Below are 25,794 nucleotides of genomic sequence, written 5' to 3'. Positions count from 1 at the left end.
ATCTTCCGGGACAAAAACCAACTTTCTTTGATAATTTGTCTGGCAGAAATAACGACACAAATATTGCCCATTCTGCACGTTCCTTCCCTTATATCTTACTTCACGTGCGGCGGAGAGCTGCACATTTCACATCATTCGCATAACTCAGTGACATACGTCTTCTCTAAAATTTGCATAAATTTCTGACTACTCCTTCTTGGTGTTGCATTTTCAATGTCGAACAGTGTGTGTATATATATAGTGCAAGGTAAATCAACTAAATGACTATATGACTAGAGAAGAAATATAATGCAGGAACTGCAGCTAACTTAGTTTTACTTTTATTTTTCTTTTATGATGCACTTGTGCATTATGCTGTACAGATAATAGTAGTCTAAGATGTAATGTTTCAGTAAACAGGCATTCTCTACTTAATAAGTATTGCCTTCATGCCACTTCATTTTTATGAAGATTCTAAATTACTTCACTTTGATTAATGAAAGAAATTTTAAAATAAATTTCATTTTTATCAAAAACAAGTTAAAAAAAACCCTCCTAAAGATTTGGTTTTAGGCCAGATAGGCACAGAAAGGTTAGAAACAATAATTTGATGAAAACAAATGATGGCAATATGATGATGAATTTTGCTCTATTAAAGGCCCTTAGTACCATATTACTAACGACTAAAAAAATTACCTCTACCACTAGTAAGTCTTCCAGCATAATTTGCTCTCTCTTCAGTCTTTGGAAAGGAAATTTAAGTTACTTATTATTTATGTGGACATTACATAAGTTATTTCTACATGGATATTACATAATTATATGGATTTTACATAATCTATCTATACGGATAGTATTTCTAATACAGAAGTACTTCTTTCATATTTAGCACATCATTATTTTTAGTGCTATTTTTAACTTTTAAGAGCTGTTTGTTATGATTAGATATATTTTTTTTTAATACTCGATAATGCTCAAAAATTCTTTACACCCAAAATAATAGCTTCTGCTTCTTTACTTTGAGTCATTTCATCTCATGAGAGGTTTCACATGAATGTTTGACATATGAATAAAATCTTTGACAACTGTCATTGTATTTAACATCATAAAAGCATAAAACTATTTCAGCATTTCTGAAACTTAACAAAATACAAGATAACCAAGAAAGTTCTTGCCGTTTCTGATTTGACATTGGAAGAGTGTACCCAACATAAAAATAATAGCCAAATCTGGCGATGAAAGTGGTTAGGATGGAAGTTCGGACACTGACGAAGGGTATAAAAGCGCGTTGCATCGCTACTTCAAACATAACTTGCAGAGCAACCAATTCAAATGGATGCATCAAAGGTGCTTGTTTGGAGTTGTTTGCTGTATGATTTTAAAGTGGGCCTGTCAGAATCAAGTCGCCAAATTTGCCAGGCCTGTGGGGATGATGCCATTAATGAACGAACTGCTAGGGTCCAGAAGTTCAGGTCAGGGGATATGTCTCTTAGTGATGCACCATGCAGCAGTCGGCCACAAGCACTGGACAATGAGACCCTGAGAACAGCCCTACAGAGTGACCATAGCCAAAGATGTGGTGAGCTTGCAGCACACTTCCAGGTATCTGATGAAATGATCAGACTCCATTTGCACTGTGTAAGAAAGGCATACAAGATGAGTAAGTGGGTACCCCACTCACTGTCCGATGTAAACAAGCAACAGTGTGTAGCTGCCTGCTTGTTACTGCTTACTTGGCATTGCAATGGCATCCATATTTGATCGAGTACTCACCAGCGATGAAAATTGGGTCCAGAACACACTCAGGCATTCCAGACTGTCACCACAGGACCCTGTACCTCACACTGCGAGACCTTCTCTCCACCCATGTAAGATCATGCTCTGTATCTGGTGTACTAGTCACCAAGTGGTGCACTACGAGCTCCTGCCAGTGGGTCAAACCATCACAGCAGGCCTGTATTCGTAGCAGATGGAATGTATGCATCAGGCACTGATGCATAAAGAGCCAGCATTAGTCGAGCATAAGTGTGTGTTCCTCCTCCATGACAATACGAGGCTGCATGTGGCTCAGGAGGCCAGGGACACCATCCAGCAACTGGGCTGGGAGACACTACCCCATCCACCATACTCCCCACACCTCGCACCAAATGATCTACCACCTTTCCCGGGACAACCATCTTCGTGGGAAATCCTTCAACAACTGGCTATACCTCGAAAAGGCCCTCACGGACTTCTTTGCACCTAAGACTCCTGAGCTAGCCACTTGCTGGCAAAAGGCACTGGATGCCGATGGTAATTACTTTGAGGATTAGCGGTGATTGTTATTTATTGCATGACCTTTTTCTTTCTGACTATCCAAAACAGTAAGAATGTTTTTGGTTACCTTGTACGATCACAAAATATGGACAAATTTTCATCTCTATTTTAAATTCTCTTCCGTTGTGGAGTAATTTCAGTGACAAGCAATATTTTAACTAAGCATAATATTCTTAAATGTTGACAAAATAATTTAGAACTTTCTGTAGAATTTCTCCTCCCTTCTTTCAATAAAGTAACTGACAGAGTTTTAGGACTAACGAGTTCAAAAGTAAAAATAGATACAGTTCTACTACAATTCGTATGCAAAATATGCCCTGCAAATGATTACATAACCCTAAACTGATTAGACATTAATTCAAAAGAAATGTCTAATGAAAAATTGCCTTACTAATTTTAATGACTTGAATTTATTTGCTGATTTCTTAGATAACTCTAATTTGAATTGCGAATAAGTCTGAATTTAGAATAGAAGAAATAAGTCATATAATCATGAAATACTTATACAAATTTACTTGAGTTTTAAAACCAATTAGAAAATATATATTTGGGAGAGCGAATTTTAAGGCAATTTTTTGTAAATGTTGCATATTAATTTATAAAAAACTCTTAATTTTAATTAACTCAAGTACACAATTACACAGAAAAATAAATTTAAAATAATTCAAATTTAACTTGACAAAAGCAGTAAACCTATTTTTAAATAGTTTACTATGACTAATATTGCCATATTACTATGATACAAGGAGCAGAATTTACAGTAACTTATTGCATATTAATTTTTGAATAAAAATAAAATTAAAAATCTGATAACAATTACTTTCAGCGAGTCAAGATAGTCAAGCAATTACTTTCATGTAAATACTATACTATTCTAAGTATACTTCTGAAGACTATGAAATAGTTTACTAGCACATATATTCAGAAAATATACCATATAATTTAGCATTTATAAGTTTACATGTTAATGCATTTAACTGCATCAGGCATAATTTTTATTATGAAAGAGAAAACATTTGGAGGAATCAAAGACAGAGAGAGAGAGAGAGAGTTGGCAATAGTCTAATTATTTATGCTGTAAAAATTTCAAATTTTACTTAATTTTATACTGAGCTTTTAGCTTACTTTTTCCCATTAGACACTTGAAAGACATTGCGACGATCTTCATTCTCAAGCGTCATGGTAGTAACATTTTTATCAAGTTCCATAATGACACTTCCTGCAACCTAACAAAACATAGCACAGAAACTTATTTACACAAAACTATGCAACTAAAAATCACATGTCTTAATTTCACTAACTCTTTAAAATTTTCTAAAATACCTCATATTTTCCCATACTCATTAATTTACTTCCCAAAGTATAAACAAACACGTGGTCCCACTTGGTCACCATTCCAGCAAATTTCCTAGAAAGTAAGTTAAAAATTAAAAATTTACAGCATGCAGATATCAGTCAGTCAGGCTGTACTGAATGTAGTTTATGACTGAAACACAAATGTACCATACTATTTAAAAATACCATAATTAATTACCAAAATATTAAAAGAAACTTAAAATAAATGTCACACATTGAAACAAAAATACATGAAGTAGAATTTTAAATTTAAATAAAAAATGCATCCATGTTGAATTAGGCAAAAGGAAATTTTATGTTAACAAGCAGAACTAATAAGAACCCTTTTACTAATAGTAAATATGATATAATTTTCATATATAGTTAAAAAGGCAACCTGTTCATCTCATTATTTCTTTGACTAGTTCAAAGACTGAGAATTTATTTAATTATAAACAGCAAATAAATAAACGAGCTGAATACTATTTATTCATTACTAACTCGTGGTTTTTTTTTTTTTTTTTTTTTTTTTTTTATGTGAAGCATATCAAACAGCAACATACACAAAGAATATTTAAAATTAATAAATAAAGTAAAATTTTATCCTTCAATTAAATTTTAAAAATATATATTCACAGTTTATTATCATAAAATTAATGTAATATTTGATTTTAAAAATGGGAAAATGGCAAAAAATACTATAATTTGAAAAGGAAAAAACTCATTACTTAACAGAAATATAATTTAAAGTTTTCTTACGTTTTTTGAAACAAATAGCCACTCTTTTGTGAAAGTCCAGTATTAGGAGGAATATAAGGCATATCTACAGGAGGTTCAGCATAATATAAATGTTGACTTTGCTGTTCTATGGTATCAATAAGTTCTACAGTTTTTTGTGTTTCTTGACCAAGTTCTGCCTGAACTCTGGAGAAAAGCCCAAATATACAAGAACTTAAAAAAACATCAAAATATATTTTGATTAAGATGTTATGCTAAGAGAAGTATTCTCATTCATCCATACACACTGTTTTTATGGAACAAAAAATGAGACTAGAAATCAATGATTTATTTCTTACAAATGTATTTTTATATTAATAATTGCTGAAAAAAATTGAATGCAAATACTGATATAAAAGATATGATAACTGAGGGATTCATGTACAGCAAGTTCAGCATTCTACATATAGGTGACAAAAGATACAAAATTATAATAAAGATCATACAGGATAATCTATAGCAATATTTTTTTCACAATAAACATGCGCATGTGAATTTCCTTTTTACAGAAAGCAATCTAATGCTATACTTAAAGCTTTGTTTCTGCTTTTAAAATTACTATAGCCTGAAGTACAAAGTCACCCACAACAGTAGACTAGGATCAGAAATCTCTTTTAACAAAATAAAAATGGACTGTGTTTATATTTTTCTCCATAAAATAGCCATCCATTGCTATGTCAGTGACACAGATGTGGGTATTCTATGTGTTTATGCATACAACATTCTTTCACACATGTTCTTTTATTTACCTGTCAACCATATTGATTCTTTATATTACAATTTCATGGCTCAGTCCTTCGCTGAGTTCAATTGAAGTACTGACTTTTGTAAAAAGAACATTTTATCATCTTTATATCCAATAAAACATTTTCAAAATCCATAAATTGCAAATGTTATGAACAAAAAACTGAAATATTTAATCACTAAAATTTATATAAGATAACCATATTCATTACATTTGTGGTGACTTTTACTTTATGAGACTTTCCAAACAAAGTACTTGCTTTAGGCAAAACTATAAGGCTCTATTTAGTTTTATTAATACTTATTTTAATTTTTGAGCCTTTCCTGAATTCTCTTATTTTGCCTAGCATTTGCATACTAGGATTTTTTTTTTTTTTTTTTTTTTTTTTTTAATGGCCAGGTGTTTGATTTAACAGCCATTAGCCTTGCGCCACTACAAAGGCTGGAAGTGGTGGCCATTTCATTATGGAAGCACCTAATAGGTGGCTAATGTTGCCTCCTATGAATGGATGGACAGTTACAACTATGCCTTCACTGAAATTTGAACCCAGAGTTCAAATCAGGGTTAATAACCACTATACCAGCTGATGACGTAAGTGAACGAGAGTATTTATACCACTGGAACAAAAAGGTTAGACAGAGCATGATTTCGCTAGTAAAAGCATACATTTGGTACTTTGTTCTCCAGCTGGTAATCTTAGCAGCGGCTATGGATTCTGGCCATCTAGTTAGTATATCACTGCTATAGGTTTCCGAGTCAGCCTGTTAAATTAAATTTAATTTTGCAGTCTAGTACTACAACTTTACCTTTTAAATTTATTGTTAAATTACTTTTAAATTCTCGCCGCAAGTGGTCAGTGCTATTGTAAGCATGAATTCCATGCCTTTCTATTAAAAAGTTGTGACTAATAAAAAGGGTCTTTTACACCCTTTGATGTGTTCATCTTCATGGCTGAGTGAGACTTTGGAAGAAATTTGCAAAGGAAACTTTACATAGATCTAGTTACTATTATATACTTGCAAAACATACTAGATTTCACAAAATATGCAAACACATGCAAAATTGAAACGAAAAGAAAAAAAAAATCTGAAAGCTTTCAGATTTTATGTTATGAACAAAGGAGCATTTGTTTCATTTACACACACATACACACTTCTACAGTCATTTTGAAAGTATTTGGGCCAGCATCCTTTGGGCTAAAAATATTTAAAAACCGCATATTTTTAGAATTTCTAATAGATAGTCTCACACACTGGAGATAAAAATGTATTCCGTACAGTGTTGCCACTGCTTGCTTTGATTGAGTTTTTAAATCAAAAATTCATCAAAGTTTTATAAAATATAAAATAGATAGTAAAACAAACTTGAAATTCAAAATTCGGGCTTCCAGGTGCCCGTATTCGGGTGGAGGACTATGTTACTCAAAATGAGATGGTTCTAGGTGCCACTGTTTGTTCACAATGCGACAAAGAAACATGCATTCATGTAGATTCTTCATTATTTAATTTCTTTAAATATAACACAGGGCAATAATATTTGGTGTTAACAATCTGAAAAGTGATTCAACATTTTTAGTATTCAACACAAAATGCCTTTTCCAGATTAATAACCCTTCTGGGCTAATGCCACTTTGGCCTAATAACATATTAAAAAAGGTGGATAAAGTATGTAGGGGGTGCAATTTTGAGACTGATCTCAAATGATAAAAAACTGTCAAATCAAATTATTATACAGTTAAAAGTCATTAATCTGGACTCGTCGGGACTTCGGCGATACCGGATTACCGATTTTTCCGGATTATAGATCATCAGTTTAAATCTGGTAAGATGGCATGCAGAAATTATAAAATTAAAAATATGAAACCGTAATTTATGAAATAAAGAACAATTATGATCTAAAGGGTATCAAAATTTACCAAAAAAAAAAAGCTTAATATTTATTTGTTTACTTTATTAAACATTTTTTTAAATGTAAGTTGTTTAAGTTGCTTTGTTTTATGTGCTAATACTTTCTCTTTAATTTTATATAAACAGACATAATTTCTTGTTCAGTTACAAAGTTCTGCTGTTTAAGTCCTGTAATTGCTGTGCCGAGAATACTGACTAACTTGTCAATCAAATTTTTTTTCGTTTTCACTAACCTCTCTGTCACTTTCTTCATGCCTTTATCCATTTTTTGCAGCAATTCCACTTTTTGTTTGATAGACATCGAAACATACTTTCGCTTTGTAGATCCTTTGGGAGTTCCAGCATCGGAAATTCTATTTGACATAATCGAAAGTTCAAGCTTGCTTTTATAAAATTGCTCTAACAGTCTGCAAAAAATAGTAATTCCAATTCGAAGATTAAGTAACAACGCAATCTGCAACATTAACTGAAATAGATAATTAGATAATTTTAACTTATATCGTCTGTGATGCATTAAATGCACATGCGTAAACGTATTATGCGCTTGCGCACACGCATATGCGTAGTCGTAAAGGTCTTACGCGCATGCGTCAACGCGAAGCATGCGCAGAAAGTTTGTAGCTTTGAGGTCCGGATTATAGATCATTCCGGATTATGGGTGTCCGAATTAATGACTTTTGACTGTATAGCCAAATTTTATTCATATTTTAAGATAATTTGTAAATGCTACAATCATTAGCCTACGTAAAGTACTCTAACTCACGATATTCTTACTCATGTGGCAATTCCAATAAACAGCACCACTACAAAATCCTGACATTTACTTGTACTATATGGTATCCAATCTTAAAAAGTACAAAAGGCCTTTGAAAAAGATGCCTATGGCTTTTATTTTTTAAAACACTAGTTTTACATATGTACTACTATTTGCAAAAATTTCTGAAAATAAGGAACATAATTTTATGAAAACAATTTCACTTTCAGGGCAACAGAGTTCTATAATGTAAAACCTAACATTTTATAAATACTACAACTAAAAAACATATTCTAGAAGCTGTTGTAAACTTTCACATACCCTTGCACGCTGGAACCTATGTTGCTTAAAAATGTTTCCAATTGTGGAGTATTAAGAGTTTCTTGGCCAACGGAAAATGTAGATCGTAAAGCATGAAGATATCCCATAATAGGCTCCAGCAAAGCTATTTTACGTTTGTACTGCAATGCATTCATATTGGCATAATAATGCAAAGCTGTCTGAAAGTTGAAGTAAAATATAAGGGAGTACATTTTATATAACATACATTATTCAATATATGAAAATTATGAATATTACATACATGCAAAGTATGACTGCTGTAACAAGAACACAATTGCTATACAGGGGGAAAAAATTGTGTCTATACAGAAAAGGGAGATTTTTATCAGTTGTTTCTAAAATGCACATTTAATCATATTTATATAAAAAGGAAGCTTATATTAAGATTTCTGATAAGCCTTTAAAAAAGATGACATGAAAAGAAATATTTTTATAAAACTAGTACTGTAGTAATTTTTACTCTCCAAAATAAATTGCTTGTCAAATCATTTTATCAATTTCATCACAGGTTCCCATAGCAGTACATTTTATCACATATAAAAAAGGTTAATTAGTTTTAAAGAGATTCCCAACAAAAAATATCTGAATACTGAAATATAAATGGTACTCATTGGATATCAGAGGTCTTGAAATTTTACATGCATCAAACTCTCTGTCATCTAAAATCAGAAGAAAAAAAAGACAAATATAAAAGAAGCTAAAAAATCATAGAGCATCCCAGTATGAAAAATTCATAAAAGAAGATGAGTAAGAAATAAGATAAAGAACTAAGGTAAAGTGACAGAACCAACAACTAAGAGAAAAATAAACTTGGAGTTTAAACACTGAAAAAGCTAAAACAATACAAAAAATACAAAAACCATATAAGGTAAAACCACAGAAGAAAATAAGAATAAAACTATTTTAGAATTAAGAATGGAAAAGCAAATATTTGAAAATAGTATGCATGGATTTACTTAAGACTTACAATTACAAGAAGAGGCAACCAGCAAATTTAGCTTTTACGTTTTGATACGAAACATCAAATGAGTTTATCAGGATTTCAATTCATATAAAAGATCAGGCTAATTCTCACAATATATTATCCTGACAAAATTTTCACCAAGTTAAATAGTAAGTATTTCATTCCTTTCAATTACTATAGCTATGTTTTGAAAAGCATAAATAAAACTTTCACTTTTTTTATATGCCCATTGCTGTGACTAATTGGGACATAACTTTTAACACTTCGGGAAGACTTCACAAACTAGAACACTTTCCTTAATAGAAAAGTTTTCTCCTATTTAAAATAGACTAAACAATGACAATCGCAGCATATAATTTACTTTTGAGGAAACTATTTTTCTGGTTGTTCTAAATATTTTTTAGCATAAGGCCTGAAGATCCTGCAATCTTACACTTAAAAGTAAATTTAGACATAATTCCAGGATATCAAGATTTGTTCATGTTTTATGAGCAGGATTATGAATATAGTCTCTGAATACCAGGGTTTTAATAAATGTACTACAGTCAAAAGTCGTTAATTCGGACACCCATAATCTGGAATGATCTATAATCCGGACCTCAAAGCTAAAACCTTTCTGCCCATGCGCCGCGTTGACGCATGCGCATAGGCGTTTAAGCGTGCGCATAAGACCTTTACGACTGCGCATTTGCATGTGCACAAGCGCAGAATACGTTTTCGCTGCGCGTTTAATGTATAACGGACGGTATAAGCTAAAATTATCTAACTGTCTATTTCAGTTAATGTTGATGATTGCGTTGTTCCTTAATCTTCAAATTGGATCCGGCTTATTATTTTTTGCAGACTGTAAGAGCAATTTTATAAAAATAAGCTTGAACTTTCGATTATATCGAATAGAATTTCCGATGCTGGAGCTCCCAAAGGATCTACGAAAACGAAAGTATGTTTCGATGTCCATCAAACAAAAAGTGGAATTGCTCCAAAAAATGGATAAAGGCATATCCTTTGTTTATCTAACCGTTCCGAAATCTGTTTATCAATTTCACACTGCTCTGCGCGGGGGAGGGGAGGGGGAACGTGGCGGCGCGCAATGAACTGGAAGTTGATCTGTCAACACTATCGTTATCTTCAGGGCAGATGTTTTTATTTTATTCGGCTTATAATTCCTTATTAAATGTAGTATTTCATCTGGATGTACTTCGTCTTTGATATGATTTAAATCAAATTCCTCGTCATTATAAATATCACGCATACAAATCAAATAGTTTTCTGGTTGCAATTTTCTAATTTCGGCTATGCATAATGTATGCTTTACGCATGCGCGCGTTGAAAGAAATGTTTAATAAAGTAAACAAATAAATATTAAGCTTTTTTTTTTTTTTGTAAATTTTGATACTCTTTAGATCATAATTGCTCATTATTTTATAAATTACGGTTTTATATTTTTAATTTTATAATTTCTGCATGCCATCTTACCAGATTTAAACTGATGATCTATAATCCGGAAAAATCGATAATCCGGAATCACCGAAGTCCCGACGAGTCCGGATTAAAGACTTTTGACTGTATTATAGGGATTGCCAAGATGTTGGTGTCTAGACTGAATTTATATAATAGTTCTTCGTGTTCTCTTTTTAGATCAATTATGCCAAATCTACTTTTAAATTCAATGGATAGTGTAATCACTCTTTCTGTTCATTCAACCTTGAAATTCTGTACTCAATATTGTTAGCAATGATATTTTATACAAAACTAGCAGCAATCAACAACTAATTAGCCTATGTAAATCCCTTTCATGTATCTTCCAGTGAGTACTACTAGAAAGCCTATGTCATCTCTTTATAAACCTCTTAAAAAATTAAAACCTAGGTTCGAGCTGAAAAGAGTACCAGTGAAATTTATGGCACCTCATATACCATATGCACATTATTAATAAACAATATGCAACTTCAATTTCTCCCTGTCCCTTAATTTTTAGTTCTCGCTTTTACAAATCTATTAAAGATAGAAACCTGGTTCATTTTAATTTAAAACTAGCTTTTACACAGCATAATTAAAGAAAATATACAAAAATTAATTGTAAGAAATGAATGCAATAAATAACTCTATTTCACAATTAGATTCATAACAATTATAGAAATCTGGGATTTTAAAATTGAGATATGCTTATATATCTTACATATACCCTCCATCTGGCCAAGGTCTTGTCTCCCAAATCTGCAAAGGCCATGGAAGATACTTTCTTCACTGTAATTTTTAAATGTTAAAACCACTTTGCAGCTGAACTCTTTTTCTCCCAATAAAATTCCTCAATAATTTAGACAGTTTAAAATGTAAATATAAGCATTTAATTTACATTAGGATAAAAATTATTGAAAAAAAATATGTACAATTTAGACAACTGAAGGGAAAATGATAAACTTTTATTCATATAATTACTAATAAAGCTTTTATTTATACTTGCACTGCCTCATTTAAAAATATTTTGCATTTTTGCTTTTTTTTTAATAATGTAAATCATTTTAATAAATGGAAATTTATGAAAACAGAGACTAAAACTAGTAATTATAAAAATTTATGTTAACAGAAGCTATACTATAGCTATAAATACTGGTCTTCATAAGGATATCCAAAATTCCACACCATTTAGAGGGTCAATTTTGGAAATTTTATTCCAGAATCGCTTTTCATTGCAAACCTACAAAACCAAAATTTTTATTGGGAAGCAAGATCTGCAATGTATCAAATTGGAAAAAAAGGAGAGAGAGAAAGAAAGAGAAAAGAAAGAAAATTGTACCAGAAAAATACAAAAAAGTCTTCAGCTGCTTTCTAACCCAAGTTAACAATTACTGAATAATACTGAATATCACACAATAAGAATAAGAAGAATATCACACAACAGATTTCACAATTTGCATTGCCTCACTCTTTCTGTCTTCCTTGGTAGTGATTCATTATGTTTTGGACATAAGTAATAAATATAATTTTCATAGTACAATCTTTTGTCAGAGGAAAATAATAGCTTACAGTATGGAGCATTTTTTAATACAGCCCATAACTAATCTAACTGATTTAATTACATAATATTGGAATGCCCTGGTGTATAATGGTTGACGTATACCTCTGGTGGCAGATGAATAAAAGTATTAAATATTTTAATAGGAATTGTAATATATGTGTGAGAAAATACTGCAAAAATAAAAGTATGTGATTTTTGTCCTGATTAAGTTTTGATCTCAAAAGCTTAATTTGTTCCAGAATGATCCTTCAAATTCATGATTCCTGGAACTGTTTATACAGGCATACTTGCCAACCTATGGCACTCAAAAATCAGGAGATTTTTTTAAGAAATCAGGAGATTTTTCACAATGTTAGAAAGACTTTTTAAATGATAAAAATGTAGTTTTTAATAATGAATTAACTTTAAATAGTTACTAAGTCTTAAATGCAAGCAAAACAAAAATACCTTAGACATAAAAACATTTTTATTACTTTCATCGTTTAAAAAAAAAAAAAAAAAAAAAAAAAAAAAGGCACTTTAATCAGTTTTCATACAAATGTTATGGACAGTGGCAGATTTTGCTCTCGTTAAGAAAGAAACTTCATAATTTTGTTCATAGCAATTGCCATGTAGGCCTGCTTTCGCTAATAAAAGTTTTTCTAATGTGTCATCACTAATATCAGATCTAAATTTAGTCCTCGTTTTCGCAACAACACTGAAAATCCTCTCACACTCTGCATTACTATGGGGAACTGTCAAGATGGCCAACATAATTCTAGAGAGTTCACTATATTTTAAAATTCCATCAGCACCTTTCAATTTTCCAATTAACCTCCACTGGGTGTCAATCCTAGCTGATTTTATAACTTCATCCAAGTTTTCTAATTGTAAACTGCAAAATTGCGACTGCAGTATATCAGTAGCAACATCAATATCATCATCTTTCATGACTAAACGAAGTAACACAGGAAATCTGTTCAAAAAGTACCTTATATCAAAAAAAGAAGATGCATTTGCTAGAGCAGAAACATCAGCAACTTTAGCATGCAAAATCACTTCATCGTTGACTGGAAATTTATGTAGTGTGTAATCACATACTCGACAGAAGTAACTTCTAACATGAAGATAAAACTTATTTTTGTCTTCTTCTGAAAGTTCTTCCACTACTTTTGTAGTTGCAGCTCCTATTACCAAATCTTCATCTTCCTTCTGATTTTCTGTTTCACCATAAATCATATCATATATAGAATTACAAGACAAAACACAGACTGGTTTTACAAACTTTGATAAAATGTCTTTAAACAGATCATAAATCATTGATTGCAAAACATGAATTAATGGAATTCTGCTTTGTAAAATTGTGTTCAGAACATCGAATGATGGCAAAATGAATTGTAAAAAAAAAAGCAAAAAGCTTTGTTAAGGTCCGAAGAAAAAAACATAAATATTCGTTCTTCACAAGATAAACTTACAGTAATTGGAAAATGTTTCGTGTGTTGAGCAATTTTTTTTTTTTTTTTTTTTTTTTTTTGAGAGAAATTTGTATCAGCTTTACGCTTATATTTTGCAGTATTATTTTGAGAACTGCCAGTTGAATTGCTGAATGATGCAGAAATTACAAAAAATCAAAATTTTTCTCATTTCAGTATTATGCAGCTGTTGGAACTGTTTCAATTTTTCCTTTCTTTTAAAACTCCTTTCAAGATAATAATAAATATCAACAATGTGTTCATCCACATTTAATGGTAAAGAAGCTGCCCCTTTTTCAGCTGCTAAATTTAAGAGGTGACAGGTGCACCTCATAATCTGCAAATCTGAATTTGCCTTTCTTAAGATGCCTGCAACACCAGTCTTCAAGCCTACCATTACTGGTGCATTATCGGCACCAAGCGCTAAGCAATTATCCAGAGGGACTGCATTTTATTTTAAAGTTTTAATAATTAGCTGTGCTATATTAAAGCCTGTCGAATGTCCTTCTAAACTGGGGACAGAAAGTAAACTGCACTCAATTTCTGAAGACTCTGGATTAAAAAAAAAAAAAACAATTGGATACAGTTTTGAATTGGTATTATTGCTTCCATCCGTAGAGAGGCAGAACGGAGCTGTTTTAATGCAATCAATAACTCAAGATTTATTTTTCAAACCCATTTCTTTAACAATTGGTGTTTTGGTCCTTGCACTTGAGTATTTCTTAGCGATTTCACTATCGGGAAACATTTTTCTAAATAAAGCTGCAGCGTGATCCGATGCATTCAGTGGCAGGTTGTGCTCCAGTAAAAAGGCAGAGAACAGACATTCTGCATTAATCACTTTTTGGTCTTTTGTTTCCGAAGAAAAATTTAATTTTTCGTTTTTTTCAAAACAACTCATGTTGTCCTTGTGTTTTTGTGTACGCACATGTTTGAGAACATCTGCCCTTCCACCAAGCGAAATCGAAAAATCGCAACGACAGATGGTACACCTCGCAAATTTATTACATTTCCTTGAAGAAATAATGGAAGGAAAGTCAACTGTGTACGATTTTTGAAACGTGCACGAGTATTTCACCTTTCTCACAGACATATCAAAAGACGATAATTTCTAAAACTATTTCCTAAAGGCACGTGTACTCACACAACTCAGGACAAGATGAACAAAATAGCGAAAGAACATCCAAAGAACGGCCAACGGCCTTCAGCTTGCTTTGTGCTCATTGGCTAATATATGCCAGATGACACGCAGTGGAGCTCGATGCCCATTGGACAACTGGAGAACGAAGTTTCTGGATACGTATGCTGTCAATCACAAAGCAGAAATTCTCATCTGATTCGCAAGGTTTCATTTTAGATATAATCTAGAGAAAATTCAGTTGCTTTCAGACGTCCAAAATCACTTTTTTTTTTTTTTTTTTTTTTTTGTTCATATAACGAAGTATTAAGCCAAGTTCCATAAAAATCGTGAGAAATATTAAGAATAAGAAAAAGTCGGGAGAAATATATTGTAAATCGGGTTCGCGGGAGAGCGGTCGAAAATCGGGAGTCTCCCGCCTAAATCGGGAGAGTTGGCAACTCTGTACAGGTATGGAGGACGACATTACCAAATACAATATCACAGTTTTAAAAAACTATTTTATTCAACAGTATACCGCTAATACTATTTGATAAAATTTCCTAACATTAAAATTTTCAAAAAAGGGGGGAAATTATTATAATTTCATTTTGAAATACATATTCCTAAATTATTATCAAAAATCAGTAGTCATCACTTTTTAATTATGCATAATATCTTATACATCATATTGTAATTAAGACACAATAACACGCCGAATAAATACTAATTCAGAAGTCAAACAACAAAAATCAGCGTTATATTTTCAAAATTTTCACAGGACTAGTTTCGATAGTTTTACCGAACCACCATCCTCAGCTGCAAAACCGCAAATGAACAAGATAGGAAATAATGATTAGGTAAGATAAGAAAGCCTGGACAAGAATAAGCAAGTGGCGCCATGTGAAACCAGAACTAAAAGATAATTTCTTTAAAGGCAGAAGGCAAAGATGAATTGGAATTAGGATCCTTAACTAGAACAAAGATTTTTTTTAATGTGAAATGCCTCTAGAAAATCCAGTTCTCCAATGGAAGATGTTTTTTGAATAATTTTGGCAGCAGAAAAATTGAAAGTGTGATTTTCGGATCAACAATGTTGAGCAACAGAAGACTGTGTTTCTTTTTTTCTAACATACACCTCATGTTCCTTGACGCGAAATGTTAAGACTCTCTTAGTTTGGCCAATGTAAATTAAAATACACTGGCAAGGAATCCTATAAATACCCCAGGAATTCATATCCAGAATGGGGTCCTTGAGTATGGAACTCGGAATTTTATTGATGGAAGAATAAACAACCCGAAAGTTAAATTTCTGCAAAATATGTGCAACTTTATAGCTAATTGATGAAAAGAAGGGAATGAAATTTTTCTGCTGCCAAAATTATTCAAAAAACATCTTCCATTGGAGAACTGGATTTTCTAGAGGTATTTCACATTCAAAAAAATCTTTCTGTTCTAGTTAAGGATCCTAATTCCAATCCATCTTTGCCTTCGGCCTTTAAAGAAATTATCTTTTAGTTATGGTTTCACCAACAGATGGCGCCACTTGCTTATTCTTGTCCTGGCTTTCTTATTTTATCTAATCATCATTTCCTATCTTGTTCATTTGCAGTTTTGAAGCTGAGGATGGTGGTTTGGTAAAACTATCAAAACTAGGTCTGTGAAAATTTTGAAAGTATAATGCTGATTTTTGTTGTTTGACTTCTGAATTAGTATCATATTGTACTATTGTTTGAAAATGACGGCTACTCCTCCCCCCCCCCAGTTGTTTTCTTAAATTGCATTTGTTTTGGGGACATCACAATATGTTAGGGATAATTCTCTAGAAAGATGTACTTCGCATATTTTTAGCAGAATTTTAGCTACCTTAAATTTAATTTTTGACATGCACTATTCACACTGTCTAGTAATTAAAGAATAAATGTAAACTGATATATACACTAAACTTCAGAAACCACAGTTTTTTTTTCTTTTTCCTACTCATGTTCTCTTTCAAATTGAATTTTTAAAAAACATTGTACACAGCAGTATTAATATAACACTGAAAAAAAATCATAAGCAATAATATCACATTAATGATACATGATGAATGCTACTTATTCTTAAATTAATACACACTTTTAATACATAGTAATTACATAGTAATTCCTTTCCGTAACGATATGATTCATATGTTCATCATAAAAAGTTAAAATATTGCCAAAAAATTTGTTTTTCCGTTTAATATTCATTCCAATAGTCCTTGTAAAACTGGTAAACTCAAGCTGGTTAACTTCAAACATTTTATTCGATTGCTTAAATTCCTCCTTGTTACACAGTACCTGGAGACCCATCTACACTTAGCAAAACTAATTTCTATAATTTATACTCATTTGCAGTGAAGAATCATTATTTTTAAGGGCAAGGAAGTTCAGGGAATAAGAAGGGTGGGAATTCATTTAGCAAGTAGGATTTGTTTGTACCCATTCCTTCATACAATTTGTTCACAAGTTATTCATGACCACTAAAGGGTTAATATTTTCAAAAAGGAGAAAGAGTATTACAGACATTCTCAAAATGCACATCATTGGAAATTCTTACTTGATGGTATTTTTTAGTAGCCATATAAACTTCTTCATTAATATCTTGTCTAACCTTTTCACTATCTCTTTTCCTTGAACATTTACAAAACTTTGTGACAGATTGCTCCATTTCTGAAAAAGAATAATTATATCTTGAATTCTGAGAAAATTTTTCTATTTACATTATTCAGTACTGATTTTGAATTTAAATGTAAAAAAAACTAATCAAACTTAAATTACTTCACCATATCACACTTGGGACTGAGTATACAGTAACATATTAAACAAAGTAAATTATGAAGTGGCTTTGAAAAAAAGGTCTGAATTATATTAAAGACTTCCTCATTAAATTCAAAATTTAATCTAGAAAGAGAAAATTATTTATTTATTTAAACAAAATTTTTACTTTACTATAAAACAGCTGCTGATTTGACTTTCATTACCTGAATTACCGGCGTAGATTTTCCAAAAACTGGAATATTATTAACTTTTGCTTGTTTAAACCAATGAATTAAAACTGCTTTTTATTAATAAAAGTTTGATCCACAAATCCCCTTACCCCTTAAAAAAAAGGGAAAATGGTATTTTAATTTTGATAATACATCATGCCTTGGAATAGTAATCCTTTTTAATGCTGTTTTTCATGAGCATTATTTACTCCTGCTCTTTTATTTAATGCCCATGTGGTTTCATTTTCAGGGGCATAATATGCTTAAAATATTTACATTTATTTGAAAAAATGCCCAGACTGAATTTGATCACGATTAAATGCTTGAAAAATATAACTGAATCAACATTTCCTGACCACATTCACAATTTGAAAGAAAGCAGAAATAAATTGCCAAAATTCTAAAACTATACACAATTAAGTAGTAGGCATATGAAAGGGGGGGAATAACACCTTTTTTTTTTTTTTTTTTTTTTTCTTCCTCCAAAATAATGATAAATGAAAAAATTTAGGAATTTAAAATTATAATGAAATAAAGGTCCCTGCTCAAAATGACATAGTAAGTGGCATTTTGTATTTGAATAGGATTTGCTTATAATAGGAATAACAGATAGGTTTAAATGGATAAGAATTAATATGCTTTGAGATTTTAGAAAAAAATTATGTGGTTAATATAGTTACATATTACCTAGAAATCAACTTAAAGAAGTGCAATTATATAAGAATTTTATAAAATTTTAGAGTTAACACAGGACTGACAGTTAAGATAAAACATTTTATGCTAAATTTTCATAATGCTTTTAAAAACTTATTGTATACCATTAGACGCTGCTTGAAACATTTCCATCATGGTGAATATATCTAAAAAGGGAAGAAAATGCAGATATTAGTGCAAATATTAAAATGAAGTATGAAATCTTAAATACTATATATAACATTAAATAAATAAAATATTAATATGCAATATCAAATTTCATACTTATGTACCAAACAGAAATAAATAATCTTATTAAAATTTACCTGATTTAAATAAACTGCATATCAAATACAATATAATCACAATATGTAAAATTAAAATATTTAACAGAGCTTTAGTTTCTTAAAGAGCATAAAAATTTATTACAACTCAATATTATAGTTTTTCATAGTCATAATAATAGAATCATAAGGAAATCATAAAACTTTTTTGCAGTAATTAATATTCTCCTACTTTCAAAATTTTTAATTCTCAAATATTAATTTCCAAATTTTTTAATGGGCAGAGGAATGTATGATATATTAATTCTCCTATTTATGATTTCTTTCCATATACTTGTCGATTATATTGTGTAAAAATACACATTTCCAGATATATACATATATATTCATACAAAAAATAGTTTTGAAAAAATTACAGTTATGGTATAATTTCATAACTGCATAGAAAAGATGAATAATTTTCAGCACCAAATAATTCTACAAGAAGTCATAAAAACTTTACTGTATTCTTTTTATACAAATGCTCTACAACAGTTTCTAACACTGCTAGTTCTCAGCAAACATAAATCTCACTACAGGAATTCTTCTCATAAGAGTTTACCTTTTAGAATGTACCTGATTTATTTTTTCTTACAATTATCTTTAATCGTGTCTAGATGGCTAAAGTATATAAAGCAGCAGCTTGTTCATATAGTTACATTATGTAGAACTCATTTCTTGTCTGCAAAGGATTAGAATTTGAGTTCTGAATATAGTTATGTGAATACAGTTTTTCACTCACATATTTTTTGTTTCCAATTAATATATAGCTAATAAACATTTATTATTTTGATATATATAATGTAATTAATTTTTTTTATTAATTTAAGCAGCTTATTTTAAAATAAGCAATCCTTTCATATGATTGCTTATTTTGAAATGCAGTTAAAGATAATATGTAGTGTTTTATAATTGAACTAAAGTTCATGTACACTGATGAACCAAAACATTATTGACCAACCCAGCATTTTTCAATAAACTCATCTGGATGACATGGAGTGCAAGTGATTAAGTAGGAATGGTATTTAACTATTGCTTGGAGAAGGTAAGGAATCATTCTTGTACTTACTTTTGCATGTGATTCGAAAGGCTGCTGATCTAAGCAAATTTGATAGAGAGTAGATTGGCCCAAAAGCTCTGAACGAGTATCTCCAAAACTGTGTGGCTGGTAGGTTGTTCATGATCTGCCATTGTTAGTATTTATGCAAAGTGGGCAAATGATGGTAAAACCAGCAGTAGATGCCAAGGTATTGGATATCCATGTGTCATTAAAGAAAAAGGATATCGGAGACTGTCCTGCTTGGTACAGCAAATCAGCACCAGACAGTGGCTCAGCTGACAGCCCAATACACAGCAGGCCAAAGTGCAAGTGTTTTGGAACACACAGTTTAGCGGACACTGTTGGATATGGGGCTGTGCAGTAGATGCTCCACTCATGTGCCTCTGTTAAGCAAGTATCGTTGTTCAGCTACACCTACAGTGCACCCAGAAACATTGAGACTAGACCACGGATAATTGGAAGATTGCCTGGTTGAATGAATAATAATTTCTCTTTAATCACAGTGATAGTCGCATCAGGATATACCATCTTCCAGGTGGACAGTTGCTTTCCCTAGAACAGCAGGTCATACACAGGCTGGTGGTGGCAATATTATGCTTTGGTGGATGTTCTCGTGGGCATTCTGGGACCCTTAGCTATGGTAGAACAGACCATGAAAGCTGTAGACTATCTGAACACACTTGCGGATCAGTTGTATCATTACATGGTGTCTGTCTTCCCAAATGGAAATGGAATCTTCCAGCAGGACAACATCCCATGTCACAAGGCTCAAACTGTGTTGGAATGGTTCAAGAAGCATAAGGATGAATTTCAATTTAATGTCTTGACCACCTAACTTGTCAAATCTTAACCCAAATGTGCTCTACTGAGCACTTTTGGGATGTAATGGAGCAGCAGCTCAAAGCTCAAATACCACTATGTCAGAATATCTCGATTTTACATGACCACCATTTAGACATTGGGTACAACCTATCTCCAGTCATCTACCAAGAATGTGTGGCATCCATGCCAAGGCAAGCTGCAGCTGTTTTGTGGGCCCAAATGCAACGTGTTATTGGGTAGGTGGTGATAATGTTTTGGCTCTTCAGTATGTATATCAATCATGATAACATTGCTTTCAATACTGAAATTTTAAATTCAGATGTATTAGATGTATTAAAAATAAGTACTTTCTGATTATCCTCTCCAATGAAAAGTTGCAACTTCGTTAGCTACTAAACTTTCACCAAGCTAATGATGAAAGGTAACAGCCATTTTCAAAATATGAGCACACTAAGAATACCATACAAGAGTTTATCAAACATTAAAACTTAAAAAAACCCAGAAATATTGGCAATGGAACATACTTTCTCAGATATTTTTTTCTTTTGTTGTTTCCCCATGGAGACAATAATCTGTTTTCACCTTAAAAGAAAACTCAGAGAATTACGCAAACTTGCCTCCATACAACTTTTGCATTGTGCATTGGTCAAAACAGACAAGTGCTTAGCACATAACTGGGTTGCCACATAAATACTGCCCACATTGTGGGTTGACACACAACTATTTCAGTGATAGACTGGTTTGCCTCATAAATACGTTTTATGACTTTTCAGCATGGGTGCAGATAATCAGAAACTATCCCCTCCTCCCCCAAAAAAGAGAGATACCTGCAAGATCAGCTTCTATAAAGCGATTCAAAGGAAACAACATTCCATCTCCCAACTGAGCAGCACACACTTGTTGTAAAGAACTAACCTATGAAAATAAAATTTGAGCATAAATTACAACTATTCTGCCATGACAACCTAAAAAAATAATTTTAATGAGAAGAAATATCTACTCAAACACACGTATAATAGCATTGTTACAGCATTAAAATTAAAATTTGGTGTTTTAATTCATTTTGTTATTTTTTAACGATTTCTCTTACAGGAGGGGAAAAAAAAAAGATATGCAGCCTGTGAGATAAATATATAAGAATTATTGTATAAAAGTTTATAAAATCATTTTTTCCCCTAAAGCAAGAACATGATCAACTTTTAAATGAGTTCTCAAAGCAATGATTTAGAAAATTTGTTACTCTGGCATGATAGCGATGACACGACCCTAAAAAATTTTGTTTAAAAAAGTCAAATTTTGTTTTCATAATGAGAAATATTTTCTCATGTACATCTATAACATATATATTTAAAAGGAATTATAAAGATTACAAGTATTATAAAATTTATTTCTTTAAAAAGATCAGTGAGATATCAAATAAATATTTCATTTGTTTACAAGAATAATACCAGTTTTTGCAATCTGAAAAATTTATATCTTTGCCATTAAATTAAGTTAAAATTAAATTTAAAAATTCATTTTTTCTTGCATTTCTAGTACTAGTGTTAATGTCCCCTCTTAAAAAAATCTTTAACAATATTTAAAAAATACATTACTACTGAATAAATTTAAAAATAGAAATATATAGACAAATGCAATCTGCAATATATGAGAGCACAGAATTTTATAATTACCATTAAATTTTTATTTTGATGTTGATAATAATGTTCACAGGAAGCAGAGTTAAAAATTTTTGCAACTGAGATATACACCAGTGGTTAACAGACTTTTCTGAGTTGCAGTGCCTTTTTCCAATTACAATTTTTCTGCGCTACCCTACCACAAGTAAAAGTATGACCAATTGTATGTAAGAAGTTAAAAAATAAAAAATATAAATAAATAAAACTCACGTATCTTGACTATTTAATAGATTTTTGTTTACCTAATTAAGATTAAATTAATAATCAATGTGACAGAGCCTACAAATCACAGCACATTTTCTCAAATCGAGGAGATAAAATGGATACGTCCACCCTCATTTCCTTTTCAATGTTAAATTTTGCTCTGTACTTGCTTTTTATTACAGTGACTACCAAAAACCACGCACAAACACAATGTCAAAAATGCAATTAAAATCCACTTAATGTTATTCATGAAATTTATCACTCAGAAGAGGATATTCATCTTTTATTGAAATCCAAAATTCTGTCACTTCCATGCTGCAAAATTTTGTTTTCAAACTCTTGAAAATAATTTGATAATAATAATAATAATTTAATAGTAATATAAATAATTTGATAAGATAATAATATAATTAATTATACAAGATAATATAAATAATTTGATAAGATAATAATATAAATAATTTGATAAGATAATAATATAAATAATTTGATAAGATAATATAAATAATTTGATACGACAAAATAATTTGTTAAGATTCTCTTCAGCAAAAATAAATTCAGATGGAGAACTAATATTAAATGGACCTTGAATCCATGAAAAACTATCGAAATTTTCATTTTGAAAGTATTTCTAAAAACAAATAATTAGCTGCGATAAGTGCCCTTCAAATACGGTTTTTATATCTTGAGAAAGATCGAGTTCATTTGACACCAAGGTTTGCTGAAATATTAAAAAATAATCTTTTTCATTCAATTTTCTTCTCCACAGTAAGAGTTTCTAGCCCAAAGGATGTTATTAATTTCTTTTCAGCATTTTGCATTAAAAACTTTAAAAGTCTGAATCACTTTTCAAATTGTTGCTAGCAAACATCATCGCCCTGTGTTATATTTAAAGAAATTAAATAATGAAGAACCTGCATAAATGTATGAATGTTTCTCGCACTGTGATAAAACAACGGCACCTAAAGGCATCAAATTTTGAATAATGTATGTTTCCACCCGAATATGGGCATCTGGAAGCCAAAATTTGGAATTTGTTTTATTATCCATTTAATATTTTGTAAAGCATTTATGAGTTTTTGATTAAGAAACTTAACGATTTCAAAGGAAGCAATGGCAACACTGTAAAAAAAAAAAAAAAAAAAAAAAAAACACTTTTATCTCCAGCGCGCAAGACTGTGTATCGGAACTTCTAAAGACAGATAGGAGCATTTTTCTAATAAATTCAGTAGTGAAATTTTTACTTTTGCTGCTGATATTTGACTAATGTTTACTATGATAAGTATAAATCACATGAAATCTGGCCTGAAAGAAAATGATGGATTTTTGACTCCAGGGAAAAAAATGACCTCTGAAAGTCGGTATGCAAACCCGAATCAAATGACAAGAACAGCTAACTTCAGGAAAAATATGAAGAAAATTTCACCATTTCTCTTTATGGAATAAGCCATGAAAAGGTCATTTTAGCATTGTAGATGTTCTCACGTTAGATTGCCATGAGATATATTGCGATCATGTCATGCGATCGAGAATGCATGTCATTGCCAGCTCGTGTTCCCAAGAATATTCTGCACTGCCGACTTTACTTTTAGATAGGGTCACGTAAATACAAATAACACAAAATATCTTGATACTTGTACCTTCTCACTTTTTATGATACTAAATGTCTTGGCTTAATTAATTATGAAGCTTTTACAATATTTCATGGTGACCCTGCGAAGAGGCCGTGGAACAGAGTTTGAGAACCACTGATATACCCTATGAAACGGAAAGTTTTTATTAACAATTTCATCATGCATTAAGAAATACAATAACTAACAGTGCTTGTGAGTTTGCAAGCAATGTTATGTAAACATTAATAGTTATCTGTGGACACAAATTTTATATGAATTACCTCACAATTGTTTCAATTTATTTTGATACAGAAAGAATTTATCTGAATGAGGGGAATACAATGTAATACATTATAGGAAATAAGGGCTAAACTACACTTGCTATATCCCCCCTCGCAGCCATTTTGTTAATTTTAGGCAACATAAGATTATTTTAGCTGAAAAAGTTCCTTTTTTCTAGAGTAGGAGTGGAAAAGAGAGAGAAAAATTAATTTAACACAATTACTTGGTCCAGCCCATTTCACAAGATAAAATGCAATGAAAGCTGCTTTTACCACCTGAAGTGGTAAAGTGGTAGAAGTATTAAAATATAAATACAAACATAATAGTATCATAAATATGAACATTCAGGGAAATTAAGCCCCTGACTGCTTTAACTCAGAAATTCCACAGACAACATGAAAATAACAAAATTTGCTTATATGCCGATTTTCACGGGTATGCAGCCCCCCCCCCATTTAAAAGTGTATCTTGATAGTATCTCAAAGCATATCTTAAAATTTATTTTCAGAATTTTTGTCTTTATATGATTGCTTTTAAAAGCGATTTTTATGAAAGTCGGTTATGTATGAAATCTAATTAAAAAAAAATCTTGTTTATTTTACTTACAAAAATGTACTCCTAAATATATGCAGATACGTAATTAAAAAAATATGCAATTTCTGAAGTAATTTAGTTAAAACAAATGAGCAGTCAGAGGGTTAAAACATGTATTTTGAATAAAACTTCTAGAATTTTTTAATAAAGTAATAGCATTTTTAAAAATAATTATCAAAAATTCAAAAGGATATTTACTTCATCTAAAGTTACAGCAAATTCTCGAAGAGTTGTTTTAAGAACACTGTCAGGATCTGTGTCAAGTGGAAAAGGCTGTAGTGGATAAAATGTAAACAAGGATTATGAGATAATACAAAAGCAAACACTCAATAACAAGAACAGCAGCGGAAAAAAACAAAACAAAACAAAATTTTTACCTGATTTTCATAAGCTCTTAAATGTTGTGAAAGCTTTGAGGTTGAAGATGCAAGCTCTCTCTATAAAAATAAACAAATAATAATAATTAAATTCAAAACTAAGATTAAGTTAAGTTACCATCTGGCTATAGCAATAAAACTCAGCACATTTCTTATTTACATTACTTCATTCACAGAGAAATTAGGCATACCTTAAATACCATTTCATTATGCTTTTAATTTCTGCTAGTTTTATATTTCATAAAATACTGATAAATGTTTATTTTAATTTCCTTTATGCAATTTTTTATGTTTTTCCTTCACATTATTTTCTTATTTTTACAATATATATTTTGTTTTGTATAATTGTGTTTATTTAATTTAAAACACCATTCCCTGAAAATAGACTCAAAGAAACTGTCACCATGTTTGTAAGACACCTTCTAAAGAAC

The 25,794-nt window shown here is 31.0% G+C and overlaps 1 protein-coding gene across 5 annotated transcripts in view; it reads right to left on the bottom strand.

Annotated features, from left to right (window-relative positions):
• The window catches only part of LOC118194397 (DCC-interacting protein 13-alpha-like), a 104,825-nt gene that overhangs the window by 54,850 nt on the left and 24,181 nt on the right, over nucleotides 1-25,794 (bottom strand). For all 5 annotated transcript variants that reach the window (XM_035365549.2, XM_035365550.2, XM_035365545.2 and 2 more), the window contains 9 exons: nucleotides 25,364-25,423; nucleotides 25,185-25,259; nucleotides 21,442-21,529; nucleotides 18,535-18,576; nucleotides 17,287-17,399; nucleotides 8,135-8,313; nucleotides 4,390-4,554; nucleotides 3,619-3,703; nucleotides 3,421-3,521 (listed from right to left, as the gene is read on the bottom strand). In XM_035365549.2, coding sequence (XP_035221440.2) covers nucleotides 3,421-3,521; nucleotides 3,619-3,703; nucleotides 4,390-4,554; nucleotides 8,135-8,313; nucleotides 17,287-17,399; nucleotides 18,535-18,576; nucleotides 21,442-21,529; nucleotides 25,185-25,259; nucleotides 25,364-25,423 — 908 coding nt within the window. The remainder of the gene's footprint in view (nucleotides 1-3,420; nucleotides 3,522-3,618; nucleotides 3,704-4,389; nucleotides 4,555-8,134; nucleotides 8,314-17,286; nucleotides 17,400-18,534; nucleotides 18,577-21,441; nucleotides 21,530-25,184; nucleotides 25,260-25,363; nucleotides 25,424-25,794) is intronic.

Source organism: Stegodyphus dumicola, chromosome 1, assembly GCF_044657685.1.
Source record: "Stegodyphus dumicola isolate Sdum_Otavi_A_Nest chromosome 1, ASM4465768v1".
Taxonomy (NCBI): Eukaryota; Metazoa; Arthropoda; class Arachnida; order Araneae; family Eresidae; genus Stegodyphus; species Stegodyphus dumicola.
The sequence above is the reverse complement of the archived record's forward strand: the minus strand, read 5'-3'. Positions and strand labels throughout refer to the sequence as shown.